Source organism: Leptosomus discolor, chromosome 1, assembly GCF_034619465.1.
Source record: "Leptosomus discolor isolate bLepDis1 chromosome 1, bLepDis1.hap2, whole genome shotgun sequence".
In the NCBI taxonomy this organism is placed as follows: Eukaryota; Metazoa; Chordata; class Aves; order Leptosomiformes; family Leptosomidae; genus Leptosomus; species Leptosomus discolor.
Window position 1 is genome coordinate 18,809,413 of NC_141391.1, and position 20,120 is coordinate 18,829,532.

Consider the following 20,120-nt stretch of genomic DNA (forward strand, 5'->3'; position numbering starts at 1 on the left):
TTTGTGTTTCTTCCCTGGGATGCAAGCCATTGCCTTTCTCATACATCCTACTCCTGGCCTGGACTCTAACTGGAAGGAGGATGTCTGAAGTGAATTGAAGGAAGGGGAAGTCTGAACTGAGGACTGCACAGTCTCATTCAGACAGCCTGTTGGGAGTGGCCTTAGGAAGAGAACTATCCCTAGATCCTCATTTGGGCACTGTTTCACAGGGAGAAAATTTGGCTCACACAAAATTATACTGTCTGCAGGCAAACCAGACAGGAAGCAAAGGCACATATGTGTATTCACACAAGATGATGTCACCTGGACTGAAAGTCTCAAACACAGAATTTCTTCTTTAAAAGCCTCAAAAAACCCCTGTGTAAATTCATTTGCTATAAAATTCCAGGTATCCCATTCAGTGTCCAGACACCTCTTCTTTCAGTCCAGTGCCATGTTTGCCAGCCACAGGAGTGTATAAGAAAGCATAAAGTGCCTCCTGATGCTCCAAAGAGCATCTGCTGTTGATGTTCCATTTTCATAGGAAAGTCCTGGCAATGATTGAGATTCACAAGTCATTAATTGAAAGCTGCTTTCCACTGGCAAAGACAGTCTTGGAGATGTTGGCACTGAAGAATTTCACCAAGGACTCCCTGCTCCAAATCAAGCTTCCACCTCAGCTTCTCCTGGATACTGTGTACCAACGCATTGTTAACATCCTCTGTAAACCATCCCAAGTGCACGTAAGGCAATCAGACAATGCAGTAATAGATCAACTTCTTGTTAGTGTTTCTTTCCTATGTTATGGAAAGTTGTGCAGATTTGTAACAAGTGAGCCAGAAAGTCTCCCTGGCTTCTGAAGAAATTTTCAACAAATCCAAAAGGGTTGAATCATAGGAACCTAGAGCAAGCTCAGTACCCATGTTTTGAGAGAAGTAGCAAAAGAGAAAAGGCAAGGGGATCTCATTGTCTTTTGTCCTGGTTGGAAAATGACTAGCAAATGCTGTATCGAGCAAATTTTAATCAGAATCTTTAAGCAATTTTTATATCCTGTCCCCGAAAGCAGTACCCAAAATGAACACTGGGGTGATCAAGCAGTGGGAACTTCGTTGAAAGTTGGAAAGGATGAAAGAAGGAAGTTAAAGTTCTAACTTGCATTTTTGGGAACCTGCTTTCTGTCATTTGCACTTATGTTTTAATGAGACTGTTGTAATATCCTTTGAGGCCCTGGAGAGGAATTCCACCTAAAACCTACTTCTTGGGTCTTATTAGAGGGTTTAACCCCAACACACTCTGATTTGTACTTGAAAAAATCTGAGCTAAGCCCTCCCACACCATTCTCTGAACTCCAAAGGTCTTGAAGACAGATAGCTTCTGTGGGATTTGAAGTGATTGTTCTAGTTGGAGCTAGATCTGCCTTTTCATCTGGAAGCATTGTTTTGTTTTGTTTTTTAATCAAACATTGGCAGAAAAAAAATTCTCTGAAGGTTTAACACTTGCCAGTTTTCATAAGAGACCTGCTTAGCTCTAGGAGTGGATGTGTTTTCACAGTTGTTTTCGGTGTATGTTTTTACCCTCTATTCAGGAAAAGGATTTGAATGGAGTTTTGAACAACATTGCCAAAAGGATGGAATTCTGGTTCGAGGACTTGTAAGTGCTAACCTTTTGAGAGGAGAAATACTAGGACAGCTCTGTGGAGGAGGTGGGAAGAATGGCTAGACTTGTGGTTGAGCAGAACAAGGGAGGTTGTAGTAATTTGCTTTGTTAGTTGGATGTCATAATCTTTTAAATCCCTCTGAGGCTGAGGTGTATCATGTGGGAAGGAGGTCGACAGGGAAATCTATTCTGTCAGACAGTCTACCTCCATCTCATGATGTGGGATTCAGCTCCAAATTCAGACACATAAGTGGCCCTGGTTGGCTGAAATTGCATAGTGTTGTCCAGCAAATGAAGGACACTTAAGCTCAAGGGTTTGTTGACCATTTTTTAAAACTAATGTTAGAATTAACACAAGAGGTGTACAGTGCTTTTTCGTGTTCACAGGTGCCTGCCAGGGAGTACGGAGCAGCTGACAAACACCACAAATAGGGAGGATGCCATGCCGTGTCTGCTTTCAACATATGCGTTGCTTTCACTTTCCTTAAAGCAGTGGCATGCAGTGCCATTTAGCTTGATAATGTCACTGCTAAGGATACTTCACATGTTTGCTGCAAAATCAGACGTGTTGCAAGCAAATCAGGTAAAAACAATACTCATAGCTTTCATGAAGACATGCACCCCTGTCTTTTTAGCTAAGAAGGTCCAGGAGTTCAGGTTTGCTTCATTCAAACGTGGCCAACTGTAGGAGTGACAGCAGAGCATGTAGCTACCTTTCTCAGTTACTTATTCCAGCCTTGTCAGACTTTGTGCTGGGGTGAACGAGGAGGGTTTGAATGGACAGAGAGGTTGAAACAAAGCTGTTAGTATCACAGAGTGTGCCAGCCATTTCTCTTCTTGGAGGCCCTTGATGGTTGTGGGAAGGACCTCATTTTCATTTTGTACACAGCAGTTAAGGATCAAAAGCCAAAGTGAAAATCTGGCTCTCCTTGCCAATTCTCTCCTTTTTTTTTTTTCATTTCCCAAGGAATTTCAGCAGTTTATTTCAGAAAGGTTCAATGAGTTTGGAGATTACATCAGCGAGTGGCTGGAAAAATCGTTGCCCAGGCCACCCACGGAAAATAGGCAGTTCCTAGAGAACATCAATGTGAGTAGCAAGAACGCACACAAGGGATAACCACCCACCCTGGAAGGTCTGTCTATACCTTGAGGCTCAGCTGACCAGCTTTGCTTTTCTGCCACAGGTATGGCATAAGCTGTTCTTGTTTGAGATCCTCTGTGTGGAATGGACCCAGAAATGGCAACGCCTGATATACAGCATGGTTGAAAGATGGCTGGGGAAAGTAAGTTATAGTTACTTAACTCCAAGCAGGGGAGTGATGCTCAGACTTCTCCTGACCTCAGGATGCTCTGTTTTGTCACAGTCAGTGTTTGGACAATAGGAGCTCAAGCACTCAGCTCCTTGCCGGTGTAGAGGGACATAACTCCTCACCCACTGTGAGAACTCAATGATATTTGGCAGAGCCCCAGAAGGCATCTGCAGCTTAAACACTTCATTTCTGCAGGTAGATGGCAGAAAACTTCTGGATTTCTACTTGGAATTCATGAAGAAGGACAAGTGCTGGAATACAAATCTGGAGAGCTGTTTTACAGATTGTGTCATTCAAAGGATTGAATGCTTTGAGAAAAGTGAGGTACAGAGTTTTTATGTAAATACCACCACCCATTCTTGCATATCTGGGAGTTTCTACCTCCTGCCATACCAAGCTGACCGACTTTGGTAGCTGTGCTTATTTGGTCTGTGGTGGGTTAATGGAGTGGGAGAGGAATTTTCTGTAAAGCTACAGGTTCTGCGAAGCCTATTTACAACTAAGAGAAGAAACTTCTTGTTCTTACAGGTAGGAAAAATGGTTTCCAAAGTCCTCAAGACAAACAGGTCCACTGTCGGGAAAGTGCTTTCTGCTGTTATTGAGAAAATATTCTCAGACAATATGAACATGTTGGAAAAAGGAGACAGATTTGTTGACAGCACAGGCCCAATTCTCACTGAGGTTCTCAGCTCTTCTGTGGTCTATGATCTCCTCTCCACTTTCAGTGAGTTTCCCACAGAGTGGCGTTCTCAAAATTCTTGTTTTGGAAGTGAACTTTGATGGGCTCTGAAAGCCAAGCAACATCTGACGCATGTATCATTAAAATCCCACAGGCACGGAGCTGGGTGAAGTTTGCGATCAAGTCCTTTCTTTTGCTAAAAGAAATATGAGGTTTCACCAGCTCTGTTCAAAGTTCTTCCAAGTTTGTTGCCAAAACAAAATGGAAGGGACAAAATACTCACATATCCTGGAAAAATGATGTTTCATTTCAGAAACTAAGAAGCATCTCAATTTCTTTTTCCAGTCAAAATCGTGGTTTGTTGCACATTCATGGGAGATGTTTCATTTAAAAAATGAAACACCTGAAAATGGAAAAAAAAAAAACAACAGAAATGCTAACTGAAGCACTCCAGAGGTTTGTCTCCTGCATGAAGGAGGACTATAACCAAAGCTAGGCCAGGGTTCTCTAAAGATATCTTCTGGTTTTCGTGTACCTGAAACAACTGAAAAGTGCTGTTTCATATTGACTGGGAACAAAGTAACATTTTTCCCATATGCTGGTGTTGGCCACTTAATTTGAAAACAACCAAACCTGTAAAGTCCACAAAGGTGGCTGTAACAGATCCCCTTGCGATTCATGGTTTGGAGGCAGTGTGCTGCAAAGCTGTTTACTCATCCTGAGGATGTCTGTTAAAAAGAAATCCAGTGGGGAAACTGCTTCTTTTGGATATCACTTGATTTCATCTATTTTACAGAAAAATCGGAGCACAAGCTTCAAAATCAGATTAATGAAAAAGCAAAATTCCTGCTTTCCCAGTTTGCCAGTTTCTTCTGCAGTTTGAAACATCAAGTTTTCTCAGGAGACATCCCCTGCAACATACTGTCAATTATCTTACAGCATCAAGTGCTATTTCAGAATATACTGTGCATCTGTGGTAAGCCGATAGTTTCTAGATTTATTTCCCAAAACAATAGTTCTGTATGGTGTGTTTTCCTATGCAATGGGGCCAATAGAAAATATATCTATTGAAAAGGTACCTAAAATACAAAGAAAACAAAAAATTTTATGCAAGAGAACAAACATAAAGGCAAAAAATACAAAAGTTAAATACAGGCAATATTTTTAAGCTGTGTTAACTCTCTGAAGGACAGAAAATAATACTCTTCTTCTGTGCAGTGGATAGCAATTAAAATATTGCAGTGTTCTTATGATTTATTTATAGAATTTTGTTTGCATTTTTAGAATCATAGAATGGTTTAGGTGGGAAGGCATCCTTAAAAGTTGTCTAGTCTAGAGCAGGGACACCTTCCACTAGATCAGGTTGCTCAGAGCCCCGTCCAACCTGACCTTGAATCTTTCAAGGGATGGGGCATCAACCACTTCTCTGGGTAGCCTGTGCCAGTGTTTCACCACCCTCATCATAAAAAATTGTCTCCCTTATATCTAGTCTAAATCTACCCTTTTTTTAGTTTAAAATCATTACTCCTTGTCTTAATGCAACGAGCCCTACTAAATGTTAGTCCCTATCTTTCTTGATGCCCCCCCTACAGTAAAGTCTCCCCAGAGCCTTCTCTTCGCCAGGCTGAACAACACCAATTCTCTCAGCCTGTCCTCACGGGGGAGGTGCTCCAGCCCCCTGATCATTTTTGTGGCCCTCCCCTGAACCTGCTCCAACAGGTCCATGTCTTTCTTACGCTGGGGGCCCCAGAGTTGGATGCAGTACTGCAGGTGGGGTCTCACCAGAGCAGAATAGAGGGGGAGAACCACCTCTCTCAACCTGCTGGTCACATTGTTTTTGATGCAGCCCAGGATGCGATTTGCTTTCTGGGATGTAAGAGCACATTGCTGGTTCATGTCCAGTTTTTCATCCACCAGTACCCCCAAGTCCTTCTTGGCAGAGCTGCTCTCAATCCCTTCACTCCCCAGCCTGGGTTGCCACAACCCAGCTGCAGAACCTTGCATACAGGCCCACCTCTCAAGCTTGTCCAGGTCCCTCTGAATGGCATCCTGTCCTTTAGCATGTCAACTGCACCACTCAGCTTAGTTTAGTTTAGTGGTTTTGTTTTCCTGTTGCTATTTATGCTGGCTACAGAATAACCTTCAAGGTCACAGGCCAGTTTCAAAATCTGCCTAAATTTTACAAAAACTTGGAAGAAATTTCTTTCCAGTTCTTCTGCAGTAATAAACTTCATCCATGTGTCTCAGAGTGTTTCAGACTTTGGCAGTGATCACATCAGAATGGCTCTGGTTTGATACTGCTGCTTTTAGACCAAGTGACGCATCCTTTGTGCAAATTCAAGCATGGTGGGGTTTTTTTAATGGCCATTGTTATGTTTCCAGTAGTTCTTCTCTCCCTCCAAGTGATTTTTTCTCAAAAATCCTTTATATCTGAGGTCTGGGCATGGGTGTTTTTTGTTTTTTTCTTTCCCCAGATTCCTCTGTCTCCAACTGTATATCAACAGTGCTGAAAGACAGAAAGGAGGAATATGAGCAACTGGAAGAGCAGAAGAAGCACAGGCGCTCATTTCTGCGTCTATGCAGCAGCATAGATGGTGTCATAAGAGGTACCAACCCATTGAATTTGAGAAGATGTGATTGCTTATGCGTTTTTTGCAAGGGGAACTGTCTCCTGAAATAAAGAGCTAGTAGCAAATCCTCCAGAAAATGGTGCTGCATGACTGTCTAGTGGCAAACAGTAGTTGGGAGGAGAGAGTAAGCAGGGAGCTGTTTAAGGAAAAAAAGGAGTGGGGAAAGGCTTGTAAGGGTTTATACATGGAAGGAGTTCAGAATAGTGGGAAAATCTGTTGCACTGGGGAATATTAAACAGTGTCAGGTACTTAATTTTTCTAAGAGACATGTAAGGTTGAGTTGGCCAAATGGTGGAGTAAGTCTCCTCAACTTCTACTTCAGGGCCAAGTTGTTTTCCAACAGTACAGACACTATTACAGATTTCAAGGATATGGTTTGAAGGCTCCCTTTCTCATCATGGAGAAATTGATTTTGCCCACCATTTGTTTTGGTGTTGAAATTGGCTTCAGTTTTGCCCAAGAACTTTGCCATAAACAAACAAACACACACACCACACACATCTCTACCTCTTTGGTCTTGCAGTCAGGTTCAGAACACTTCCATACTTAGAGGGTAAGTGTCTTTCTAGCTGGAGAAACGCACTGATTTTTTTCTTTCCATTTTGTTCAGTGGATAGAAGTGCTGTGGAGAAAAGCATCAGTGAAAGAGGAAGTTTTAAGGATCAGATGTCTGCAAACATATTCTCTGTGAATGGCAATAAAATTCCTAAATTGCACTTCCTTGCAAAATACAGTGAGATGATGAAAAAAATTCATATCTTAGAGGAAAGCAATTATTTTCGGAGACTGTGGAAGCAAAAAGCAAAGCAAAAAGCAAAGCAAATCAAAGCCATAATTCCCAAAAAGAAAATTTTCTTCTTGATAGAAGATGTGCAAGAAAACATTTATAAGCCAGCCATTGCTGAATTTCAGAGTACCTATCTGGCCCTCAAAGACTTTTCCATCACCCTTGGGACTGTGCAGAGCCATTTTGAGAAGCAGTTATCAAATGAAAGCCAACTCACAAAGGAATTTAAAATTATGGAGAGGAGCGAAGGGAAAGAGAATGGAAAAGCTGCCTGGATAGATGCTGCAGTAGAGAAGATTAAAAACTACCTGACCCTGTCTACAGTGGTGAACACTGCCAAGATGATTGATGAACTGCGGAAGACACTTGAGCTTAATGGAAATTTTCAGATTCTCAACGACCTAACAAAATATGTATGTAGGCTGCACATGGATATCTGGCTTATACTGAGTGCTCTTGTGGCTTCTGTGTTGGCAGGCCTGAATGGGGAACCTCTGTTTTCATGTGTCTTATCTTTAAATCACACTGGACACAGTGGATGGAATCTTTCTTCTGGAATAAAAATTTCACAGTTGTAGCAGTCTCTCTTTTAGCGTGGCACCTTTATAGTGTAGTGAGTGGAGTCAGGAACATGATTCAGCTCAGCCTTAGTCAGACTCTTGGTTGCCTGCAAATGAGCTCTCAGTGCTATTAGAGATGCCCGAGGGCATCTGAGGCAACTGTGTGAGGCCAACGGATGCAGGCATCTGTGTGTGTCAGGAACCAAATTCTGCATCAAGTGATCTGGAATAGACAGGGAAGTATTAGCTTCACAACCTCCATGGAAACTTCCTGGCACAACCAGGAGCTAAAAACTCCAGGAGTTAAATAACAGATCCCAACCTAACATTCTCTACCAACTCCAGCAATTCTTCATTTGGCTTCCACATGTTTCTTTTTTGCTGATCTCCATGCCTGATTGCTCCAACCCTTGTTATTGGGTTATATTGTCATAAACTTTCTATTGTGGTAGCAACGATGGGGCACTGCATGGGTAGCTCCCAAGGAGCAGCTGGATGTTCCATGACTTTTTGTACTTCAGATAACTTTCCATTTTTTGGATAACTTTCTCCAGAAATTTAAAATTGGAGCAGACCTTGTAAATTTTGTGGAAAGGTCCTATTAGTGATCAGGACTTCAATACAGACATCAGACAAATTTTGTATCGTCACTCTGTGCCTCTCCTTCAGGGAGTTTTACTGAAATAACCAGACTAGGTTTATAAAATAGATTGGATGAGAGGAATAGGAGTCTCTGGGGAGCTAGCTGGCCCTTTGAAAAAGACCCTGAGTAGCTGATGAAATTTTGACGTGCAAGGCAGAGGCAGAGCTTACCTTCCCTTTTCTCTTACCATGGTATACACACCAGTATGTCTTGGTTGTTTGTTGTGTTTTGGTTTTTTTTCAGGAAGAGCAGGAATTCAGGAATAAGAGACTTGATTATATGACCCAGGACTTAATGCAGGTGAAAAATAGCTTGAGCAACCTCCCAGAAGAAATGTTAGACTTTTTGAGGGAACTTCTTGAATGCACAAGGACAGGCTTTGTCTCTTGGATCAAAACCATAATAAAAGGTGAGTTGTACTGGGACGCAACAGAATCATCAGGTAACAGAGGCAATAGAAAAGGATCAGTTAGTTCCTACTTGTCACAACAGCCAGAGGCATCATATGAATCAACTATGAGAACTCCTCAACTATGTCAACTATGAAACACTTCAACTATGTGTTTCATTTTTGGATTTTTTTTTCTTTTTTTCCAGATAAAACAGAAATCCCTGTGTTTGTGGAACTGGCATCAATTTCTGCAGGTGAAAATGACATTGATATTGATAAAGTGCGGTTCTTCCGTGATGCCATGGTTGCTTCAGCACCCATTATATTTGACCTGACACCCACATCTGGATTTGAACAGCTCTCTGCAGCACTATCATTCATCAGTGAAGCCACCGCAAAAGACAATAATCTGCCCAAGAAGTTGGTAAGTCTACACACCCCATGTTCCAAAATTACTTGGACTTGTACTAGAAGAATGAATTGTCAAAGTCTGGTGCCATGCCCTAGGGGAGTCAAAACATCCAAGTGGGTGTAGCAGGTATGAAATAAGACCTACAAGAAGTATGTGCTATTTGGGACTGAAGTCCAGTTGGGAAACTTTAAAAGACATCACATGCCTATGTGAGGTCAAATGAGAGACCCATTAGGTGTCATAAGCAGAAGAAAGTTAATATGATGCTCTGTGTTTTAGGAAAGTCTAGTCTAGCACTGGCTTGCACAATCCTCTCCACAGAAACTATAACATCCTACTCAGGGTATAATTTAAGTGACACCTTTCCTCCAAATTGCCAAAGACTGGCAGGGAACAGCAGCTTCACAAAATACATATTCACTGGTTTCGGCTTCCAGAAAGATTGTAAGATAGGTGCAGATTTGGGTACAACAGTTGTGCTTTTTCTCTTCAGGTGCAGCAGGCACAAGAAACCCCACTCTTACCAAAATTGTCCTTATAGAGCTGCCAACTGGTTGTTAGGTTTCAATCTGTCATGTTGGGTTTTTTCTTTAACAGAAAGATTCTTGTGATAACAAAGAGTGGATACAGATGGTTCATGACTCTCATGGCTCCATAGAGTGTTCCTCAATCTCTCAAGCCAAAGACATCAACAGCAGTGGGATTTTTATCGTCTCAGCACCTCAAAAATTCAAGGTAACAGTTCTTCACACTTTGAAGAGTGCTTTTGTTTTTCGGGGGGCTCTTTCTGCCCAAAGAAATGAATGTTCTTGAAATCCATTTCCAAGGAGTATGTCAGATAGCCAATAGATCTATAGTCAGGTTTGAAAGAAGCACAACCTCATGTCATATTTTCCATTAAGCCTTGGTTGTTTCCAAGGCAAAACAGGCAGGTTTTGTCCCCAAGGGAGGAGAGGAAGCAATATTTTAACACAAAAATTAACTCACCTGATCACTGAGAAAGTGAAAAAAAAAGAAAGGGAAAGATTTAAAATGAGAACAGCCACTTCATTGTTCAAGGAGAGTGGTGCTTGCAGAATACCCTGAAAGAGTCAGTCCTGCACAATAGAAGAGGGAAGGAATGATCCATATCTTAAGACATGGGAAAATTTGATGTTTGGCTGTGATATGCAGGGATGTGCTACTACTGTTCTTGAAGGCTTTTTGCACAAGGATGGGGAATTACACAGAGAAGAGGGAGAGCAGGGCTGATCCTCTTACCTGCATTCCAGGCTTCCCTTGAGGACTGTATTTCAGTGCTACTGCTGAAGGATACCACAGAGGAAGCTTCTCAGACAGATCTGAAGGCTAAATACAGCCTGGCTCAGCTCACAGAGCTCCAGCACAAGCTTGTGTTGATCACCACAAAAACTGAGCAAGGCGGAGAGGAGGCAAACCGCTTCCTGGAGGTAAGCCACAGTGAAACACCAATATGTGCTTGGAAAACAGTGTCCATAAGGCATGGGGTTTTTGCTAGAATTCTTTCATGGAGATTCATCCTTGACTCCAGCTCTGACTCTTCAGGAAGCAGACTCCCAGATCTCACATGTAAGGCAAATTATAAATACAGCCATTCCTTTGCAACTCTCTGAGGTCTTGGCTTCACTTGCATGTTAATGATGTGGATATGTCCACCCAAGCAAGCCATTTAAGCTCCTACTTCAGTGAATGAAAAGAAATAGGAAACTCCAGGGATGTGGTGGAGGTCACGCCAATGTGGGCGCTCACCACAAGCCAGATGCTTCACATACCAAAAATGCCTTTTCCTTATTTCCTATAAAAGCTGTTCGTTCAGAAGGCGTTTGAAGTGAGGTGTTGTCTTACATACCTGAGGAATCACCTCTACTGCTTGCTGTCTGATCAGTTGTAGGCAGTGCAGTGCTTCAGTCAGAGAAGAATAAATCTCACAAGGGCCAGAAGACCTCACCAAGAATGGTGATTCTGAGGTTGGGACAAAGTTTATCATAATCTTTAGGGCTGGGATTTGCTTGCTACCTGAGGCAATGCAGCTGTCCTTCCTCTATAGACCTCCTTCCCCCAGTAGACATGTGTCAGTTACCATGGAACCGGTATTTTTGAAGAGTAATAGAAGTCTTCCAGGAAAACTTGCACTTCTAGAGCATGTCCTTGGCCAGGGAATGTATCCTGTACGTAATAATTGAGCCAAATCCTTTTTTGTTGTTGTTGTTTAACAAGTTTTAATAGATCTTTGGAAGAAAATACAATGTGAGAAGTATTCTGCAGTTGTTGAAAACACATGATAATCTGTTTCCCTATTTTGTCTGTGGCATCTTACAGATCCTGGAAAAGGTTCAAATGGTTGGAAAGTTGTACTTACAGCTTCTTAGTGTTGGCAATATCCTCTTCACAGACTGGAAGGCTGATATCTACTGCAATCCCCAACACAGGGTAAAAGTTTATACAGAATTTGGAATTGCTGGCATCCTTGTTCAGAGCACCAGACCCATCCTGGAGGAACTGGATGGCCTTTGTAAAGCAATGGAACACTGCCTGGTAGAGTGGAAGAAGTATCTGGAGACTCAAAGGGACACCTACTGTCATCTTAACCTTTTCACTGCACACCAGCTCTTCTATTTATGCAGCCAACTGGCCAAATCTCGCAATGGTGTAATAGAGCCACAGATTCTTAATATGCTTTCTGTCATAAAGCACGACATTAAAGCAGAAGATGTTAGAAAAGCTCTGGAGCAAGCCCTCATGACTCCACTTGACTCTGTCAACACATCAGCAGGACTAAAGGAGTCTGTTACCTGGCATGACTATGTCATTCGTTTTCCCCAGCTCATCAAAAGCCTCACTGAATCTGGCTACGATACGTCAGTGGCAAAGGCAGCCCTGCAGAGCTGCCTTCCAAACTCTGACATTACAGAGCAGAAGCTCATGAATTTTGCCTTTGATCGAGGCAATAACAAGGAAGAGGTTGAAAATCTGAGCAAATTATATGATGAGCAGAGAGAAGCCTTTCTGCAGAAGTCAAGGAAGTTTAGAAACGAGACCAGAGATGCTGACCAGGCAACTCTTAGCAACCTTGCAGAAGATGAACTGGCCACGTCCTTTGAGAGTTTGCCGTCCATCTGTGACAAGGTGAATCTGCTCTGGGACGCTTACTGTAAGAAATTCAGTGGCCTTGTGTCAGACAAATACATCAGCCTGGATGTCTTTGGTGAAACACTGAAGCAATTAGCAGCTCTTGAAACCACATGTATCAAGAGACATTTACCCGTAGGCCTTGAAGCCAGGAAACCTTCTCTCATCATGTGTAAAGAAGAAGAAATGTTACTCTACATGCTTTCTGTTTACAGACACACCAAGACAGCACCTCTCCCAACATACGATGAGGTCCTTGTGTGCACACCCGACACAGAGGAGGAAGAAGTGGAGCTGATTGTTAGGAGAGCTCTTTCATCGGATTCTCAAAATGAGAAAATCTACTGCTTGCTTGGTGCTGAGAAATTAGTGTACAAAGTTTCCAAACAACTAGAGTCCCACTTCTTCCGCTTTCTGCAATCTTCTACAGTCCCTGACTACAGATTCATTATCTTTTGCAATGCCAAAGCTCACAATTCTTATGTTATCACAGCCTTCGACACCTACAAAGTTACTATCCCGTGCTACTCTGAGACAGAAATCCAGGCATACTTGAGCACACACCTCAAAGTGCCTTGTGGGACAGCCCCTGTTGCTCAGGCCTTCGAAGAGCCCTATCAGCAGAATGTGAAATTCATATTTTCAAATCAAGCAGGAATGGGTACGTGTTAGTAGTCCTACTGTGAGTCATGTCTCAAACCAGGAGGCCTTGAGAGGAACATGGCATGCAACGGAGAGCCCTCCATGCTCCTACATGTATTTAGTTTTGGGTAGTGAATTTCAAGAGGAATTTTAGGCCATGTGGAAAGAGTCCAAAGGGGAATGAAAATGCCATCCAGAAAACATGACCTTCAAGGGAGCTACAGTTGTCCAATCTAAAGAGAAACAAATAATGGTGTGAGAGTCTGGGAAAGAGCAAGAAACAGGACTGTCTCCCTGGGATAAGCTAGATCATAGGGATGAGAGTCAGTTGCCTAAATAAACCCAGATGTCCTCTGAAAGACCATAGGCTAGCCCAGCTGGCCTCCACCTGCCGTTCCAGAATGGAACAAGTGATCTGTAGACCCTTTACAAGCCTCAGCAGGAGGTTTCATGCTTCCTACCATTTCTGAAATCTTTCAAGACATGTCTTTTTAGACAGTAAGGTGTTCCGATATTTGTAGGACACATCTGAGGCAAGCTGGTCAGGATCCAGGCCTTCTGGTTATGTCTATATTGGTAACCTCAGTGGGGTTGGAGTGGGGGCATGAGTTCTGTCTTGCAATGTGCCATGTTGCTAAAATTGTAAGCACAGACTTGGAGGCCCTCATGTGACTGGGTTCTGGTCCCAGGCATTGTTCTAAAGAGGCTGTTGAGAGATGACCGCTCAGTTTGGTGGGTGTTCAGATGTCTGGAGAAAGACTGTCCCATGCATGTGAAAGGGCAGACTGACTCCAAGGGTGAATCTTGACCATCTCTTCTGTTCCTTAGGCAAGTCTCTCTTCGTGGACAATACCCTCCAAAAGATCCGTGCCCGGCTGGATGATTTACCAGTGGTTCACAAAACCATTAGGCTGATGGAGTCAGAGATTGATTTCCAGTTCCTTCTGGAGGAGCTACTGTCTGTTGAGGAATTCCCAACTGAAACTCAACCCACTGTCTTCCATATTGATGTGTCACCAGTGGTGAGAGTCTTAGTGTTTGAATGTGGAGTGTCCAAGACTTTTTTAGGGGAGGGTATTTGGACAGCCTCCTGTTCTGGCTTATTCTCATCTACAGTAGTGACAGCAGGTGCTTAAAAGCTAAAGTGAACAACGAGAGTTCTGGGTACAGTTTGGAAGTTCAGGTACAGCATTTGTCTAGTTCCATGCCCACAGGTGGGAAAGCTATGTGAAATGGGTCCCATTTCATAAAAGCAATCTTTCCTCCTACAGTGGTATCCATCAGAGTGTAGGGCACTGGAGGATGGCTGAATTCAAACCAAGTGATCAGGCATTGAAGCCCCTGTACATGGGGAGAAGAAGGGGTGGATTCTCCATCTCACATCCAGCCTTGTACCTCTCTGGAAGGGACTTTATTTAAAGAAAACATAGTGGGCTTAGTGCAGAGGGTGAATCCAAATGATCTAGTCCTACCTTGGAAGGGTTCAGTGTACCAAGGAGCCAATCATATTAACAGTTACGGCTGTCTCAGTGTGTGCTAGAATAGCAATCCTACATAAGAATGGGAGCAAAGCTGCAGCCTGGCTACAGGTACCACTACCTGTCATAGGTAATGGAGTAAGTGTGTTTTGATAGACATTTCTTTCACAGACTTTCAAATGTTTCTTCCCTGTCAGGTGTCAACAGGTCTCTACCGGCTGCTGATTGAGCTATGCATCCTAAGACACATCCAGAGTCCAGACGGTTTGGTCTGGAAGTGCAGATCCTCTCATCTTTACCTGATTGAGTGCCTAGCAAAAGGGAAAGGCTTTAGCAGAATACGGAAAAAAGAGGTATTTCTTTGGGGATGGTGTGCTCAGGTCAGAGGAATAGTAAGGGAGATATTGTTAACATAACTAGGCCTGTGCCTGCAGTAAACCTGTTAAAATCCAGTCTTTTAAAGCTATATGTAATTTAGGGTCTGTCACTCCAGTGGAGTGATGGCTCATCTACAGAGAAACAAGCAGTCCCAGCATGTGTCTACTCTGGAAAGTAAATGTAAGGTGCTGTGCAGGGTTGGGTTTTTTTGGTTCATTCCTGATGTAACATAGACATCCCACATGTTCAAAAAATAATAGATGTCTTCCATGTGAGAAAAGGGACGACACTTTAAAAGAGGAAATTAGCAATGTGTTGACAGTTACAACATCCTGAGTAGCCTGACGAGGGTGAATGGGGAGCAAGCATCCACCATCTCTTCCAACACAAGAATACGAATTATCAAACAATGTTAACAAGATCAGCTTAGAACAAATTAAAAGGGGGTGATTCTTCATAATATGGGCCGTAAATCTGTGAGGGTCCTTGCCAAAGGGGGCTGTGTGTGCCCCCTTTGATAGGTTGACACAGGTGCAAGGTGAGTCTGGCCATGTACTTGGAAGGGAAAGCATTGTGGCTTACTAACTAAAAAAAGCAGATGAAGATGGAGAGTAGCCTGTGCTGAAACCTGTCTGGCAGATCGTTTTGTGGGTGGAAATAATCATGCTTGCTCTATTCTAGCTTGTCATTGGACACTCACTCAACACTAGGACCTTACAGGTTATGGGCATGTCAGCACATATCCATCTAGGAGCATGCATGCAGGCTTGGACAAATTTGATCTACATATGATTTTTCCAGCTTCCTGACCTATTTGTGTGCAGAAAACAAAGCTCTTGAACTATAGGCAAATGCAGGCGGTTGGGCAACTGTCCTTGTTGTAAGCTGTGCACTCCTTATTGACTTTATTTTAGATGTCCAGTGAAACAGAAGAAAAGTTCCTGGATCTTTTTCCTGCAGTGAATTGTGTATCACCAAGGCGGGCACTTGAATTGCTGGAACACCCCAGTTCTGGTCGTCTTTCTGAAATTAAAGAGGAGCAGTTTGACCAAGACAAGTTAAAAAGTGAAGCTTTCCAGAGGTCTTACCAGTACCTCAGCAGATACAAGAGGAAGGAAGACCTTGACCATTTCCTTTTCATCCCTGAGATGACTGAAGGGACAGAGAAAGAGTGCCTGAAGCTCTTACTGGAGTTCTGTGGGAGGCACAACCCTTCCTGGACTGAGCTTAGCAACTTCACTCATTTCTTAAGCTTCCAGCTAAGCAAGTGTGAGAAATCGGTTTTCTGTAGCCCAGCAGTCGGAAAGGATTTCCAGGGGTTTAAAACATTTGTGGTAAAGTTCATGATCACCATGTCCAAGGACTTTGCTGTGCCCTCTCTTGACATTGCTGATGAAAGTGTGTCAAGTGCAGAAAATGATGATGAGGAAAACAGCATTATAAGACAATACCAGCTAAGACGAAAATGGGAACAAGAGTCCCACCCCTACATAGTCTTCCATGCAGACAACGACTCCATGGAGTTCTTGGGTTTCCACATCAACAATAAGTTGGATGCTATTGATGCCCATTCTCAAGCTGTTTTGGAAAGGAATGTTATCAAAGATGAATTATACCGCACTTTGAAAGCCCAGCATGTTCCTTTCAATAAGAAGTTTGAAGATTTGCCCAGAACAATGCAGCTAAAGGCCCTTTGCAGAGTTTTTGGTGTGAGCTACACCCAAGATCCAGATGAATCATATCAGCTGACACTGGACAACACCATGAAGATGCTTGCCATTCATCTGAGGTTTCAGTGTGGGATCCCTGTAATCATCATGGGTGAAACAGGTTGTGGGAAAACAAAGCTTATTCAGTTCATGTGCAGCCTGCAAAGGGCAGGCAGAGACATTCAGAACATGGTGGTAGTACGTGTTCATGGTGGCACTACCTCCAAGATCATCCGCAAGAAAGTTAGGCAGGCAATTGAGCTGGCACGCATCAACGAAGAAAGGCACAAAGTGTATACTGTACTCTTTTTTGATGAAGCAAACACATCGGAAGCTATCTTTGCAATTAAAGAGGTGCTGTGTGATTCCAGCATAAATGGAGAGAAGATTCTCACTGACAGTTTAAAAATAGTAGCTGCTTGCAACCCTTACAAAAGACACACCAAGGAAACCATAGAGAAACTTGAAAAAGCTGGCTTGGGGTACCGAGTTCGGAGTGAAGACACACTGGAGAAAATAGGCTACGTTCCTTTGCGACAGCTGGTATATCGAGTTAAGCCTCTTCCACCTAGCTTATTGCCTCTTGTCTGGGATTTTGGAGAGCTGAATGAAAAGACACAGAGCTTGTACATCAGAGAGATTGTAAAATCCGCCATGAAGAACAAGATCAGCATGGGAAATTTGGACATCTTTGCCAGTGTCATTTCAGCCTCCCAGAAGTTCCTCAGAAAGAAGAAAGATGAATGCAAAGTTGCCAGTCTTCGGGATATAGAGCGCTGCATGAGCGTTGTGCTGTGGTTTTATAAATTAAGAGACCTGTTATTTCCTCTAATTGATGAGAAGAAGTACAAAAAGGAACAGGAGCCAATCTTAAATGATGCACAAAGGGCCTTGGTCCTTTCAGTGGGAGCTTGCTATTATGTATCTCTGGAGAGCCGCAAAGATTACCTGGAGGAGGTCGCAAAATGCTTTTCTGTCCCTGCATCCCTTCTGAAGCAAGAGATTGAGCTTTGCCAAGAGGTGTTTCTTGATAACCTCTCTGTTCCTGAGGCAACAGCCTGCAATGATGCTCTGAGAGAAAACATCTTCATGATAGTTTTATGCATGGACCTACGAGTTCCACTCTTTCTGGTTGGGAAGCCTGGAAGCTCAAAATCTCTGTCTAAAACCATTGCTGTAAATGCCATGAAGGGCAGGCTGTCCAAAAGCCCATTGTTCAAAAGATGCAAGGAGATCCAGCTGCTGTCTTTTCAGTGTAGTCCCCATTCAAAGCCAGAAGGGATCATGTCCACTTTCCGACAATGTGCACAGTTCCAGAAGGGAAAGAATCTGGATGAATTTGTGTCCGTGGTCCTCCTGGATGAAATCGGCCTCGCAGAAGACTCACCAGAGATGCCGCTGAAGACACTGCACCCTCTTCTTGAAGATGGATGTGTTGATGATGAAAACCCAGAACCTTACCAAAAAGTTGGCTTTGTGGGCATTTCAAACTGGGCTCTAGACCCTGCCAAAATGAACAGGGGTCTCCTTGTATTTCGGACTGACCCTGACAAAGAAGACCTAATTAAAACTGCAGAGGGCATCTGTGCTGCACAGTGTCATCTTCAAGGCATTGAGGATTTCTTCCCTGTGCTAGCAGAATTCTACTGCAAGGTGCTAAAAACACAAAAAGTTGAGTTCTTTGGGCTCCGTGATTTCTATAGCTTGATCAAAATGATACTGTCCTACAGCCAGGACAAGAAGTGCATCTCTCAAGAGGAGATAATTATGAAGGCCATTCAGAGAAACTTTGGAGGCTTCAGTGATATCAATCCTGTTGAGCTCTTCCGAAACCGCATCAGTGAGGTGTATCTTCCTCCTGACTTGGAAACCAGCCACACACTTCATTTGCTGAAGGAAAATATGGGCAAACAGCAGGCAGGCTTAGTGTCTCGGTACCTCCTGCTGCTGACAGTCAACAACGCAGCTTTTCACATCATCCAGATGACACAGCTTATAGATACTGAGAACTGTGAAATCATATTTGGCTCTGGTTTTCCACAGGACCAAGATTATTCCCAGGTATGCCGGTCTGTCAGCAGAGTGAAGATCTGCATGGAGACAGGCAGACCTGTTGTTCTTTTAAATATACACAACCTTTATGAGAGCATTTATGATGCACTCAACCAGTGCTTTGTTCACCTGGGGGGAAATTCCTATGTGGACTTGGGTCTTGGCACTCACAGGGTAAAGAGCCGTGTGAAAGATGAGTTCAGACTCATTGTGATAGAGGAGAAGAACATAGTCTACAACCAGTTCCCTACCCCTCTGCTAAACCGGCTCGAGAAGCACTGCTTGGACATGAACACCATTCTGAACTGGCAGCAGCAACAGCTGAAGCAGGACCTGCAGACCTGGGCCAGGTTGTTTGTCTCTATTGACAGCAGCAAGTTCTCCAGTCTTTGGTCCACCAAGCTCAGCCCCAAGGAAGAGGACGTCTTCATCGGTTTCAGCAATGACACGTGTGCAGTTGTTGCTTTGGAGAGCACTCAGAGCAGGTGCTGGGGAGACCTTGAGCCCTATGAAGAGCCAGTGCTCTCCATTGCCAAAAGGAAACTTATTCAGTGTGCAACCCCCGACTCCATCCTGCGCCTTAGATACTCCTTTTTGCATGAGGCTGAGCAAATCCAAGACTTGTACTTCCACAAGCAGAAGCACAACAGCCTTGTTAGTGTTTTGGAAGAGACAGTTAACCAGCAGCCAAGGAAGGAGAAGACCACTGGGTTCTGCCTGCAGGTACGTGTGCTTCACTATAAAGCAGTGAGAGTGGTCTTTGTTTTCCAGATGGGGGAGATTGTCACACAACCTCCATTAAGGCACTGGATAAGTTCCACTGTTGAACAGTGATGGGCTTGTTTGGCTTCTGACCCATCGGTTGTATCACACATGTGCCTGACTTCTGCCTTGTGATCCTCTGCAGTCAGGGTGGGCTCTGCTTCTCATCTTGACCCAGATGTGGTGGATCTGCTAACAGACCAGCAGTGGGTGCCAGCTCCTAACTCTGAAGGCTCTGGATGTTCAAGGCTAAGATACCCAGGGCATCATGCATTGCGTGCAGACAAGTGAAGCACCATTGGTGATGCTGTGGGGATCTCACCAAGCCTCCAGCAGGACTTTAGGTGGTTCATATAATTCTGCAGGTCCTGGTTCATGCCCACTGCCCCCTGACATCTGTTTTCAGGAGTTATTGTCCATGCCAAAGAAAGCATCCTGATCAGTTCTCCAGTGACCATCACAGGAGCTCAGGAACCTGTGTTGCACAGACATCTAACAGGATAGCAGCTGAAACCCCAAACAGAACCTACAGTATTGGGAGCCTACAGCTTTGGGAGAGAGTCAGCCCAGTAGAGTCACATTTGGGGACCATCGTGCTAGGCCCATAATGTTGCACAGAAAGGCTTTCCAGCCCTCAGGGTTTGAAGTGCTCATGCACATCTTCCAGCAGGATTCCTTTGGAGGCACTGCCTCAGATACTCTGAGTCATTCCTAAAGATGCAGTTCAAGTCTAATTCTCTTGCAGCACGAGGAATCAGGGTTTTTCTGGTTAACGATGCTTCTACACTTTTTCCCTGTAAGCAGGGCACATTTCTGAGTCTTGACTTTAGGAAGTACTTGAAAAGGTCCATCAGGGGATCACTTCAGTTTTGCCACCTGCTAGGGTTGGTAATACAACAACTGCA

General features: G+C 43.6%; 1 protein-coding gene across 1 annotated transcript; it reads left to right on the forward strand.

Annotated features, from left to right (window-relative positions):
* The first annotated feature begins 5,860 nt into the window (after positions 1-5,860).
* On the forward strand, positions 5,861-19,287 carry LOC147416185 (E3 ubiquitin-protein ligase rnf213-alpha-like). The gene is made up of 10 exons (XM_086475008.1): positions 5,861-5,939; positions 6,099-6,230; positions 6,865-7,454; positions 8,488-8,653; positions 8,842-9,059; positions 9,645-9,782; positions 10,319-10,495; positions 11,385-12,855; positions 13,665-13,858; positions 15,607-19,287. Exons 1-10 carry the CDS (start codon positions 5,861-5,863, stop codon positions 19,285-19,287), a joined length of 6,846 nt encoding a protein of 2,281 aa, XP_086331134.1.
* The last annotated feature ends 833 nt before the right edge of the window (positions 19,288-20,120 follow it).

Coding starts and splice junctions, on each gene's coding strand:
- LOC147416185 (XM_086475008.1), top strand. CDS start 5,861: ATGTGTCTCAGAGTGTTTCAGACTTTGGCAGTGATCACATCAGAATGG. Junction 7,455..8,487: donor TCAACGACCTAACAAAATAT/GTATGTAGGCTG, acceptor GTTTTTTTTCAG/GAAGAGCAGGAATTCAGGAA. Junction 10,496..11,384: donor AGGCAAACCGCTTCCTGGAG/GTAAGCCACAGT, acceptor GGCATCTTACAG/ATCCTGGAAAAGGTTCAAAT.